Genomic DNA, 14,011 nt, shown 5'->3' with positions numbered 1-14,011 from the left:
CTTAAGGATCTTTACTGAAAACTTTCCTAGAAATAATAGATTCATGCTTTATGTCTCAATTGATATTAAATTCACGTCAATTTTCTTAATTTTGATTTTTATGATAGTATATCCTGGATGTATTTTAAATTTAATTTTATTGATAACCATCAGCTTATACTATTGTAGATTTCCGTAGTTGTTAGCTTTGTAATTCTATAGTTCCTTAACTGTCACTACTACACCCACCAGCAAAATTCTAGAGCCAACACAGTATAAAAATCATCTCTATGCCCACTCCACCACTATCCCCCTTTCCCACTGGTAATCATCATGTTTTACACAGAGTGAGGTTTGCCTTATCTCTGTGAGGTTTGCCAATTGATTTGCTTGGGTTATTTATTTTCTTCATATGAGTTAAATTATGTAGTAGTCATTGTTTAATGTATGATTTATTTTGTTTAGCAAAATCATCTCAATTCCATCCATGTTGTCTCAAAAGATAAGGAAGACTTCGTATTTTTTAATAGATGAGTTTTATTGAATACATATGCAACCATTTATTTATCCAACAGAGCAGTTCCTTCCTTTTGGTGTGTGTTGTTGGCTTAAGTTTTCAGCCTTCTGTTATGAGTCTATGTTTACTTTAGATCTGATGTAAAGTTTCTTGTACACATAATAGAGATGGATTTACTTTATTTATACAAACGCTTTATCTTTTGATTGATGAGTAAATTAAGACTACTTATTCCTACAATGATGGTTACTAATCCTTGAAATATAGACACATGGAATAGAGTAAATTTGAAAATCAAGGAGACTTTTTTGGAAATGTCAAGTTTGTGATGCCAATTAGATATGTCAGTAAAATGTTTGGCAAGCCAACTGAATAAACTACTGAGGAGGTTTGGAAATGAGTGTTTGGGAAACAAGTCAGTAGCATTTCAAGCCTTGAATTAGAATGTTCTAACTCAGGGTCTAATATTTGTCATTAATAATTTGAATTTTAAAAAACTGTTTTTAATATATTGTAGTTTCACTTACTGAGACTTCCTTAGTCCCTGTAGTAGAGAAAAAGAGAGCTGGAAGTTCTCATACCTGTTCTTCTGTCTTTAAGAGCAGAAATAACAGATGTCTCTCCTTGACAATTCACTAGCCCTGCTTAGCTGCAGGGACTTGAAAAATGTGTAGGAGAAGATGCAATATTTGGTGAGCCTAGTTCTCTTACACACTAGCTCACTTATAAGTAGGAAAATAAGATAGAGAGGAAGAAAAGTCATTTTACCAAAACATTATCATATGCCCATCCTATTTTATGCATTCCTAAATATAATTTAACACATTACCTTAAACTAGAATTAAACCCAAGTTTCAATGTCAGTGCCAAGAGGTGACTTGGAGGTGATAGTGGAAAGATTTAGCTTTCCTGTACTAACTCTGTCATGCTCCACCAACCACCCTTTCTCAAATTTGATGTAGACAATTAGCACTGTATCTTACCTAAAGCAAAATAGTATGTAAGTAAAATTTCAAACTTCATTTTATTTAGAAAACTAACTGGTAATAAAACCTTGTAGAAAAAACCTGGAAGGCAAGAATATTTAGTCCTAGCATGATGACAAAGAGAGGATACTAACATAAAAGGCACCAATTTAATTTTACTACCTAGACTATGAAATAGAACAATGAAACTACTAAACTAAGTTCTGTGATGGCCTAGTGTCCTTTTTCTTCTGAAAACAGTGGCATCTATTTACATGAGTTTGGAGACAATGAATATGATTGGTGCAACACTTAAAATGATGAGAAATTATGTTAGGGCTTTCTTTTAATAAATAGTATTTGGGATTTTTTCTTTTGAAATTTGCTCTCCAGATTGAGAGTCAAGGATAGAACTATTTTGGTCTCTCTCTCCTTTTGGGTGCTGTGGTTTGCAAAAGAGGCATTGAGTGGCAATCATGTTCGGTCTATAGTCTACTTTTAGCATGTATCTCCCTTCCTGGGAGGATCCTCCCAACACCCTTTATTTGGTGCTCCCTTCTCCATCTGATCTGCCTTTTCCCCTAGCATGTGCGGCTGGCCTCCAAGCCATGGAGTGAACCTCCTGGTACTTATCTCTGCTATTCTTGGTTGTTAGTCTCCTGTTTTGTTACTTTATATTCCCCAGATGAATGCAATCTTCATATGTCTGTACCTTTCTTTCTGACTCATTTCGTTTAGCATGATACTTTCCATGTGGTACCACTTGTACGTAAAATTCATGACTTCATCTTTTCTAACAGCTACATAGTACTCCATTGTGTAGATGTACCAAAGTTTCTTTAACCAGTCTCTGTTCTCGGGCACTCGGGTTTTTTCCAGATTCTGGCTATTGTAAACAGTGCTGCAATGAACAAACAGGTGCAGATGTCACTTTGACTATACTTTTTTGGCACAGAGGCAGGGTGGGATGGGGGAGATGGGGAGGTGCGAGGGATACTGAGATCATTGGTGGTGGAGAATGGGCACTGGTGGAGGGATGGGTACTCGATCATTGTATAACTGAAAACCCAAGCACAAAAATTTGTAAGTCTACAACTGTACCTCATGGTGTTTCACTAATAAAAAATAAATTAAAATAAATAATAAAAAAGGATAGAACAATTTTGAAGGAAAATTTTTATCTGACTATAAAGTCCAAAGATTTTGTTGTTTTCTGTTCAAACATCAGCTAGAAAAATCAATATTTTCTTCTGGAAGGAACTTGTTTGACTGCTTAAGAATGCCTTCTAGCTTTGTTAAGGCATTGAATTTTTGAAAAACTAAAATTCTGAAGAAACAAGACAGAAAGAGATAAATAGTAAGTGATGATCTTCAAGAATATTGCCACTCTTGAAGATAGTGACCCATACAATGGTATTGTTTATAAACATTTAGATTGTCTAAAAAATCTCTCATGATCTTAGAGGATAATTAACTGGCTTTGCTGTTTGAACATGATAAACTATTCTCAATGCTTGACCCTTTTAAAAATATACAGTTTGGTTGCTTAATGGTCTTATATAAATACAGAAAATTTTTCAAAATTATTTAAGAAACACAACTGCTATTTTATCATGACTATTTCACATTAAATGTGGTTTTCTTTTTAATAATAAACAGATCATGTGACCATGGGTATGTTATATAAATATTAGTAGCAATGTTTTGTTTTCTAAGATAAGGCATCTTTACATAAGATTATTGCGAATGTTTTAATTTTATATGTTTCGCTGCTTAGAAATCAAGCTAAACAATTTTAATAGATACATGTAAATATTTTCAATTTGGTTATATTAGTTTATTAGTTTACTTATCCAAGAAATTGCAAGTTATTTTAGGCAAATCATGCTGACTCATACAATAAGGTAGGGAGAAATAAACTCAAAAGAAATCAAGGGCAAGAAATATAGCTCAGAAGTAAAGTGTTTGCCTTGTCTGTATAAAGCCCTGGGTTTGATTCCTCACTACCATCATCACACACAAAAGAATCTGGTTTATGATAACAGATAGAATAATAGTTCAGTGGAAGAATGTAAAATCAAAACACAGGTTTGCTATCTATGGTAAGGCTCATATTTTTATTAAAGTATCATGAAATCTACAAGTGGCTAAAAAAAGAAAAGAGAGGAAAATATGAACATTATGAAAGATATTAATGCTATAAAAGTTTTTTATTGTAGAGAAGTGTCAAATTATTGCACAGCTCAGTCAAGCTCTGATTATGAGATGTTAAATTAATATTAATTTATACTTAATAGATTAATTGCTCCACCTAAGAATTACAAGAATGTGATAATAAATATTTTCATTTGAAAAGTCATAATGAGTAGAACTTTTTAAAAAACTGTTTAATGTAGTAATTGAATGCTAGTAAGTAGAAAATCAGTGTAGTGGCATTTGTATATGCAAAGGAATTTGATGGAATTTTCATTATAGATCTCCAAAAAGACTGATGGCAAAGTAAACAGAGTGGAAAAGTACTAAAACTAAAATAGCACAAACTGATTTGTGTATTTTTCTGAAACATTTCAGGTGTTGTCAAAGTGGATTATGGAGATGTGTCAGTCAGAAAAACACTAAGAGAAAATCTGAACTGTAAACCCTTTTCTTGGTACCTAGAAAACATCTATCCGGACTCCCAGATCCCAAGGCGTTATTACTCACTTGGTGAGGTATGAATTATTTATTTTGGCTAAGTTATAAATATATTTTGCAAAGGGAGCAAATTTTAAGGAGCCCACATTTTTCATGTTTAGAATAAAATGCTTCAAGGGTTTTAAACTAGATTTATTTTAAATGACTTCTCATATTTTATAAGGACTATTAAGGTCTTTATCACAGAGATTTATAACAGTAAAGGGCAGGGGTAAAATTGAATAAATAGTGCTTTCTTTTTTTTAACACAGTACTAAGCTTTTTGATCATAGGACCCTATACTCACTCTCAAAGTTTATTTGTGAACCCCAAAGAGCTTTTTTAAATGAAAATTATAACTATTAATATGTATTGAAACTAAAACTGAGAGCTTTGAAACATTTGTATTCATGTATTAAAAAATAATGAAGAGCACAGTTATATTTATAGCTCAAATACTAGAGCACATGTTTAGCTTATATGAGGCCCTTAATTTGATGCCCTGTCACACATGTTCCCCTAGCATCTAAGTGTAGTTCTGATTGCCCCAGCATGCAGATTGATCACCCAAATTCTCAGGTGCACAAGCGCTGGACCCACATCTCTAGGGGTACAATCCTAAACACTGCTGGGGTATTATTTAAAAAGATAATTTTTAATGTAGTTATCATTGCATGCTAATATAAGTAAAAGGTAAAGGTAAAGGTAAAGGCTCTCCCGTTGATCGTCGATTTGCTCGAGCGGGCCCAGTAACGTCTCCATTGGAGACTTTGTTGTTACTGTGTTTGGCATATCGAATACTCTCAGTAGCTTGCCGGGCTCTCTGAGAGGGGCGGAGAAATCGAACTCGGGTCGGCCATGTTGGCCGCTTGTAAGGCGAACGCCCAACAATAAGTTAAATGCTTCTATTTTTAATTGTTTAAATCTTTTTTTATTGTTTGAGGTTCTGTGACTTAAAAGACAGTTAATGGTGGTTTCTTATGCATGCTTTCCAAAATAAATTAAATGGAGATTTTAGTTTAATTGATACCTCTATAAAGTCCATTTATGACTGTTTTAATAATTAGCTGTGTTTTTATATGTCATATTCAATCTGTTATAATATCACACACCACTTAGCTCCTGCGGAATCCTAATACATTTATACAAAGCGAAAATAAAAATTACCAGTGATATCATAGTAACATTACTACTAAATTCTCATTGAGTTCACAAAGTCCCATTTTGTGAGAAATTATCCTTTTGAGATGCAGGTTTCAGGTAAGTAAATTTTCACTTAATAGGGAATAAGTCTGGAAATCAAAACCAAGGAATCACGTTTCAAGGCCTGGTAGACAAGCAATAACACCCCTTGAAATTATGAACATAGTTTCCCATTCCTCTGTTGGCTCTGCAAACAGCAACAAAAAGTTCCCTTACCCGGCAAACAAATGCAGAATTGCTCCCTTGATAGGTTACTTCTCTGAAGTGCTCAGGAGTACTTTGCAGGTAAAGTTTGAAGAACAAGTTGAGGAGCAGTTGTCCGGTAGTGAAAATGGAGGAATTCCAGGTTAGAATCTGGATGTCCAGAAGTGGGTGACCTGCTGAGATGGCAGGGAGACAGGGGAAAATGACTCTGAAAAAAATGACTCTCCCAGGGAACCCGAGAGATACTACAGGGTTAAAGTGCTTACCTTATAGATTTGATACCCAGCACCTCATATGATCTCTTCAACACTTCCAGGTGCGATCCTGAGTGCAGAGCCAGGAGTAACCCCTGAGCATCGTCAGATGTGGTCCCAAAACAAGAAAACAAATTAAAACAAATTCACTATCACTATCACTATCACTATCACTATCACTATCACTATCAATCACCCTGTTGTTCATCTATTTGTTCAAGTGGACACCAGTAACGTCTCCATTCATCCCTGTCACGTGCTAGTGTAGCCCGATGGCATAACAGGGGCTCTTTCAGGGTGAGGGGAATGAGGAACATCAATGTTACTGTTTTTGACATATCAAGTACACCACGGGTAGCTTGCCAGATTCTGCCATGCAGACAGGATATTCCTGGTAGCTTTTTATGTCTCCGGGAGGGATGGAGACTTTTGGGGCAGCCTGTAATCACCTTTACAGGTGCTCCCAGACAGGCATATATGCAAACAGGATACTCTCAGTAGCCTGCCTGGTTCTCTGAGAGTGAGAACTAGACAATAAGAGGTCGTGTGACCACAAATGCGGGAGCTTCCAGGAGCTTGGTTTTATAGTCTCTGGATCTTGGCCATCAATGGGGTTATACAGCAGTTGGTGGGTGTAACTGTCTAGGTACTGGAAGATGGAAGATCTGAGTGGAGGAGGCCCAGTCCCGAAGTGAGCAGCCTTGGAGATCTCAGCCCCGGGTCCTGCACAACTGGGTTCCTCTGCCAGTTCCTTCATGCATGAGGCTTGTCTGAGTGTGTGGAGAGTGGTCTCAGCATGGCTGTTTTAATTAATTAATTAATTAAATTTATTATTTATCTAAATAATAAAATTAATTTATATTAAATTAACTTAAAACAAATTACATTAAAAAAAACAAGAACAAGAAAAAACAAGAAGCAGGTCCCAGCATTGACTGCCCCTCCTAGCTTTTTCAGAAGGCTGCAGTGGTGCTTCTAGAAGAGTGTGCGGAAATAGAAGCCACCTTAGAATAATGGATGACCCACCTGTACCTCTCTTCCAAGCCCAGAAATATAAATATCTCCAGGTTGAGCAAGTCAATAGTGACTTGGAAGAGATAGCTAGTAATCTAAGGTTTTCCAGATGAAAAGACTCCTTTCCCGGTGATTAGAAAGAGGGAACAAGAAAGAATTTTTTTTTAATTAAAGAATAAACAGGAATTATTTTTGCAAGGATGAGCCACTCAGCAACAACCCTAAAAAAGGCTGCTGGTAGCAAGAGCAGCAGATGGGGAGGAGGTTCCAAAAGTAATCCCAGAGATGTTAGAATGAACATTCTTCTTAATGCCGTGGAATCCATAGTGACTTGGATTCACATGCTGGAATGAATTCCAGTCCATTTCCTGTGCACCCAATAAAAACAAGTACATATATACACACACATGCACACATTTAAATGGCAGGGCTCGAGTACCTTCTGTGAGACCCCAAGTTCCCACCTTAGCATCAGGATACTGCCCACTCACCTGCACATCCAGCACAGGGGTTTGACCCCGGTGGTCCCAGCATGGAGCACTGTGGAACTGAGCAGTCTCAGATGGATCTTCTGCGAGGACACACAACCTACAGGAATGGACGCCACATGAACAATGCCAGTGAGCTACGCCTTGACTCCCCCACCATGCATGAATAGGTTATAATCCAGAAACATTAAAACCACTAATATAAACATAATGTTTTAATTAAAAACCTTAATTAACTGGGGACTGGAGCAATAGCACAGTGGGTAGGAAGTTTGCCTTGCACGTGTCCAACGTGGGTTTGATTCCCAGCATCCCATATGGTCCCCCGAGTTCCAACAGGAGTAATTCCTGAGTGCATGAGCCAGTAGTAACCCCTGTGCATTCCCGGTGTGACCCAAAAAGCAGCCCCCCCCAAAAAACATTAATTAACTTTGATCTTGGGTTGCAATTGCCATTTTGTAGATCATAATGGAATAATATCTGAAAATTCAGAGAGTTCATATTAAAACTTTTCTCTTCATTTTCCAAAAGTGAATCAGTTCTGCCACTGAGTAACTGTGCTGTCTGAAAGTTTACTACATAAGCATATTCTTCAAAGTAACTGGAAAATAATTTCAAAAGAACTCAAACTAAATATGTCACTAGTTGGATTTGGTTTTATTTGTGTGTGGGGGGGGTGGGAGTGGAGGGGTCTCCCAAAACCAGTGCTTACAGGATCTAAGACCACGCCAGACTCTGCAGGTTGAATAATGCATTGCTTGAGATCTGGCTGGGAAGCAGTGTTTTGGAGGCTATGCAGAGCCCTGGATGTAACTCAAGGCTAGCACAGCCCTTTCAGCTAGCTCCCCAGCCCCCAAAACTGTAAAGACCTATTCTTAGTGCTGTGTCAATCCCCTGCTTATCAAATCTCCAATTCCTCAGTGGCCATGTAGCATTCCTTGTAGAAAGTCTGTTTCCAGAAATTTGAGATTAATCTAATTTCTTGTTATGCCAGATATAGAAAGTGAAATCATACGTTTTTTTTTTTTTTGCTTTTTGGGTCACACCCGGCATGCACAGGGGTTATTCCTGACTCTGCACTCAGGAATTACCCCTGGCGATGCTCAGGGGACCATATGGGATGCTGGGAATCAAAGCCAGGTTGGCCACATGCAAGGCAATAAAAAAAAAAAGCATCAACTTCACTACCAATGCATTCAGGTTCCCTCCCATTCTAATTCTCATCTATAACAGCACATTTTAAATTTTGTTTATTATAGTTTGAATCACATACTTCAGTGTTGTTGGCTCTGTGTTTAGATATATGTATATATCACACCTCTACACTACTGATGTGCCTTCGGTTTCAGTTCCATGCCTCAGTTACCTCCCATCAGCCTCTTCTTTTCCCTGACTTCTTCCTGCTGATTACTCTCCTAATTTGTCCTTGTTTTTATAAACTAAGGTTAAGGGTGATCTAAGTATACCCCCTTAGATTTCTTGCATTACTTTGTCTTACTAATCTATATAACACAGATAGGTAAGATTATCCAGTATTCATCCTTCTTCTTCTGGCTTACTTCACTTAGCATAATATCCTCCAGTTCCATCCAAATTGCAGCAAATTGCATTCCTTTTTTATTCTTTGCAACTTTATAGTGCTCCATTGTGTATGTAAATAGACCACACCTCCACTATCTACACACCTATCTTTGAACACCTGGGTTGACTCTATCCTGAGCTAGCTAACTATTAAAGTCAAGATTAAGATTTATATTAGTAGCATTACATTACACTAAAGCTCACATTTTTCTAATAACTAGAAGGAGAAATTGTTAATTCAGTTTTATTCACTCAAAATACCTTTAGTAAATAAGAGCTGAACATGGGACCATATTGTATATGAAATAGTTACAGTAAAACCAAAAAAGACCTATTCACTCTTTAGTCATTCTACTAAAAATTGGTGATAAGTGAGTGTAAGAAAAAAAATCAAAGTCAAGAAACTCATTACAAATAAAGGTGGCTTTATAAGACATTGAGGTGGATTATGAACTATTTCAAAAGCACTATAAATCAAAATATCTGAAATATATTGAGTTTTAAAATTTCTGGGGTATTAATGTACCAGAATTTTCTACTCTAAAGTCAGCCTTAAAAAGATTTAATCCAACATCTGTTTCCATGGAAATAGAAGGACAAGTTCACCAAGCAATATTTCCAATTCAATTTTGAATAGTCATGTATGCATAATTTAAAAGCAAACATTTATAAGTTTGGAATGTGCTATTAGTGGACAACATTTATTTAAGACTTTCTCTTTATTATTGACATAATAAAGGTAAAGGTAAAGGCCCTCCCGTTGATCATCGATTTGCTCGAGCGGCCCAGTAACGTCTCCATTGGAGACTTTATAATTATAATTGACATAATTATAATCATAAAAATATTTAATATGTAAAGGCAATATCTCTCAAACAGTGCCTAAAGCAATATCAATACCCAAGCTACTATTATAATTAAGACCAAATTGTATATCTAATTTGCAATTTTTTGTATATCTAATTTGCAATTTTTTAACTTTCACTGTCTTCATACCCTATATTTCACTATTATAGTTTGTCAAGTAATAAATAATATATATAAAGATTTCTCTATCATTTTCTATGCATGGTATTTCCAGTTATATTAGAAAAGAAAGGCAAATACGGCATTCACTTTCTTAATTGTTGTATACCACCAAAATAATTATCTGTAGTTATTGATATCAGATAATTACATCTTCGTATTTACATCATACTCCTGTAATTAAAATATATTTTTATCCAGCCCATGAATTACATGTAATTTTCAATGGGGAATTAAAAGCTGTGCAATTGCTTTGAACTAAAACCTTTAAGTAGCTTAATGAAGCGTGTGCCTTTTAAACACAGCAAACGGATCATAATTGAATAAGGAAATCAAACGCTTTACAATGTTAAATTCCCTCTTACTTAGCCCTCTAGCTTTCATATATTCATCATGAAAGTTTTGATTTTGTGAACCTGAAGGTTAATTCAAGTATAAAATTGCAAAATTGCATTTTACAATATTAATGACCCTAAATTCTGGCCTATGACAGGCGAGAGCTGGGATGGGAGGTGGGAGCAGAAGTGTATTGTGAACTCCATAGACCCAAGTCATATCAGAGGGCGAAAGAAAGAAGGGGATTTTAGGAGCTAAGTGACTTAACTCTTGGGTTTTGGTATTGGCTTTGATGACGTTTTGACATTCATCTCGGAGTTTGGGATTGCTGGTTTGACCTCAGCTCTTCCTGTTTCTCTCTCTCCTTTGACCTTAACAGTCAGCTCAGGTCTCTGAATACACTGGCATTTTATTTCTTAAATATTGTTGAAGAGTAGAAGTAAGTAACTGAACACAGACATCTGTAAAGCTTTTAGGCCACAGGGCTTAGAGGTAAAATCCGTTAGTGCCAAATGCAGAGCTAAAACGCTTAAAGTTTTAGCCCCTGCTAGTAATCAGAAAGTATATTTATAACTTTACAGTCTTCTTGACCCTTCAGTAGGATAACTAATAAGAGATCTTCATTTCAGGTGACTTGCACAAATAGGGGACATTCTCTCTGGAAATTTTATTTCCAAAACTTTTTGATATCCAGTCACTAATTTTCATCTTAGGGTAATAGAATTTGCATATGTACAGGCAAAATGTTGCTGTTTATCAGATGTTAATCTTGTCCTCATGAAAAGCACAAAAGCATCTGAACAGAAAAAATACTTAATTTACGTTGTAACAACTTGAAACTGGAGAAATGGTACAAGTGTTAAGACACTTGCCTTGTATGTGGTTAATTCTGATTAGAGTCCCAGCACTGTATATACGCCCCTCAATACGGCCAGAAGTGACCTCAGAGCAATCGGGACTTAGTCCTGGATATTACCCCAAAAACCTAACTGACAGATGAACTTAAGTTGGATGTATGCCTAATGAACACAGACTGAAGAATAAGTTTGGAAGAGTGGATGTTGACATCAGGTTCTATCCTCTGCAACGGTAGACTAATGAATGAAACAAACAAACAAACGCTGTCATCCCGTTGTTCATCGATTTGCTTGAGCGGGCCCAGTAACGTCTCCATTTTTTTTGAGACTTGTTGTTACTGTGTTTGGCATATTGAATATGTCACGGGGAGCTTGCCAGGCTTTTCCACACGGGCGGTAGCTTGCTGGGCTCTCCAAGAGGGGCAGAGGAATTGAACCCGGCTTGGCCAGTCTGGCTGCTCGAAAGGCCTACCACTGTTATTGCTCCAGCCCAATGAATGAAACAGTTTATACATATTCTAGTAGAATTTTTCAGAAACATGCATAGGGGGAAACATGCAATTGTACAATGCATATACATCACATGTACAGAAAATGGAAGAGGAGCTTCATCAGGCTGTGATTTTAGGATGGAAGAAAGGGTTAGAGGTAGAGGACTTTACTGAGCAGTTTCCACTGATTGGTATCCCCCGGCTGGGATTTCAGAGGCCTTATCAACACAAGTGAATTCTTAAGGTTCTGTCTTGGCTCAATCGGAGTCCAAAGAATGTAATGAAGTGGCTTCTCCCAGCTGGTATCACAGCTTCCAAATTACAAGGCTTCAGCTGCTTCTACTTTGCTTTTTCTAACCCCACAGAGTCCTTCTGCGTTCTCAAAGGTAAAATAATAGAGAAACAGCAAAGTTACAGAAAAATTTGGCAATCTTTAAGAATGCTGTGCTGAGCATGCTCTCTTGTAAACGAAATCAGCAAGCTTTATTGTCTGAAAAAATACTTCTTCACATTGCTGGTCTAGAACCAGCTCTAATTTAACTGCTCAAATAGGCACAACTAGGTTTTAAAACAAATAAGTGCAACAAGCTACATGCTAGTTTCATGCTTACTGAAATCTTCCAAGATTTCTGTTGTGTTTATGATCCTACAAAATTCATAAACTCTTCTTTTTTCATGTCCTTTGCATTTTTAGGGTTTGTGTAGGGAAGCCTAATTCCAGTTCCTGATTTATGAGACCTATTCTTGTTTTCTTGAGAAAGGTTTAATTCTGGCAAAGGGATGCCTGTCACTTGTTTCCCGTTACTGCTCATTACCTTTATGACTGGAAGCCTGATTCTTGGTGCTGCTTATGCCGTATTTGTGTACCGTATCACCTTGACATGTTTGTGTGTTATATCACCTTGTCATGTGTAATTCTGTTTTCCCCTGTGGCAAGTCCCTAGGATAGACCATTTCCCAGTTCTTGAGCCCTTTGCAAATGGAACCTGAATTTTGTGAGGAGGCTCAGCTGGAACTGGGTAGTACCGAGGCTAAATCAATTTTTTTTCCTGTTCCTCTAATGTGTATCTTTGTCTGTTCCCTTTTCCAAGTTACACAACAACAGGTTAAGATAATACTTATTAATAACTTTTAAATAATATACTATCCAATAAAGGCATTCTAAAGCCAGGTCTACAAAACCTCAGACTAAGTTTGGTAAAGATGAAGATTTTGTACTTATCCCTCTGATTTATTCACAATTGCACAGCGGGTAGGGCGTTTGCCTTGCACACAGCCAACATGGCCAACACTTAAATAGTGACATAAAATTCAGAAATTCACTGCAAATATTCCTCTTACATTCGGTACAAGTTGGAGAGAAACCAAATGAAGCTGACATATGTAAAACAATGATAATGAATAATTTAATATGCAATTGAAGAATAAATATTCGAGTAATTAAAATCACTCCACCTCAAAAAACTAGTGTAAGTTTAAGCTCAACTTTAGAATAGATTTTATATACTAGTTTTGAAAAATAATGATTTGGAGTGACCAGGCTGTAAAGTACCTTGTTTTGTGTTTTATTTTGTTAATTTTTTTTTCAAATGGGAGTTCTTATTCTTTTTTACTCTAACAATCCAGCAGAGGGCGCAAAAGCTAATGAATCAATTACATAGACCTTAAGTATAACTGAAACCCAAGCACAAAATTTGTAAGTCTGTAACTGTACCTCATGGTGTTTCACTAATAAAAAAAGAAAAAAAAAGAATTTTACCAATAGTGCGCTGATGAGTAGAAACATTTAGGAAAAGGTTTGTTGATTTCAGGCATCAAAAGACAAGTGAGAAAGGATACTCTAAACTTTGTCGGAATGGTTTCCAAACATGAAAATATCAGTAAACAAAACTATTTTACAGCCAATAACAGATTTAAAAGCATTGTTGGATGTGGCTCTGTAAATTGGAGCTGCGTCTGAAACCCACTTGTTCTTTCTGGGCCAGGGACTCCTTATTCACCGCCCCCCACTCCCCCCACCCCCCGCCCGGCCACGTCAGTTCCCAGGGAACCATGGGCTATACAACTGGAGAGAGGAATTGCTCTTTGCAGAAAAGAGATAATCAGTCCCCACTTCAGCACAGGCATTCCGGGTCTGTTACTTTCCCTTGGAGGAAAGAATTTAATTACAGGAACAGCGAAATAGTGAATCAAAAAGTTTTTATTGAAAGAAATTGAGATACAGGAGGGAGTTTCCGGAAAGAGAGAGGGAAAAAAGAGAGGAGAGAATGGGGTTCAAAGTCGAAAAAGGGCTTCTCCAGAAGAGAAAAAGTAGAGAATGGCTTTGCAGATGTTAGGTAGGATTTCTCCAGATTGTGTGTTCTCTGCACACACGAAAATTACGCCGGTGGGTGTCTTACAAGGAAAGCTTTGCTGGTCCTACA

The 14,011-nt window shown here is 36.8% G+C and overlaps 1 protein-coding gene across 1 annotated transcript in view; it reads left to right on the top strand.

Moving 5' to 3' along the window:
* Window positions 1-14,011, top strand: part of GALNT13 (polypeptide N-acetylgalactosaminyltransferase 13) — a 687,813-nt gene that overhangs the window by 599,156 nt on the left and 74,646 nt on the right. Inside the window, 1 exon segment of the mRNA XM_056117614.1 lies at window positions 4,033-4,172. Within this exon segment, the coding sequence (XP_055973589.1) occupies window positions 4,033-4,172 (140 nt within the window).

This window comes from Sorex fumeus, unplaced genomic scaffold, assembly GCF_029834395.1.
Source record: "Sorex fumeus unplaced genomic scaffold, SorFum_2.1 ptg000035l, whole genome shotgun sequence".
Lineage (NCBI taxonomy): Eukaryota > Metazoa > Chordata > Mammalia > Eulipotyphla > Soricidae > Sorex > Sorex fumeus.
This window is presented reverse-complemented; position numbering and strand designations above follow the sequence as displayed.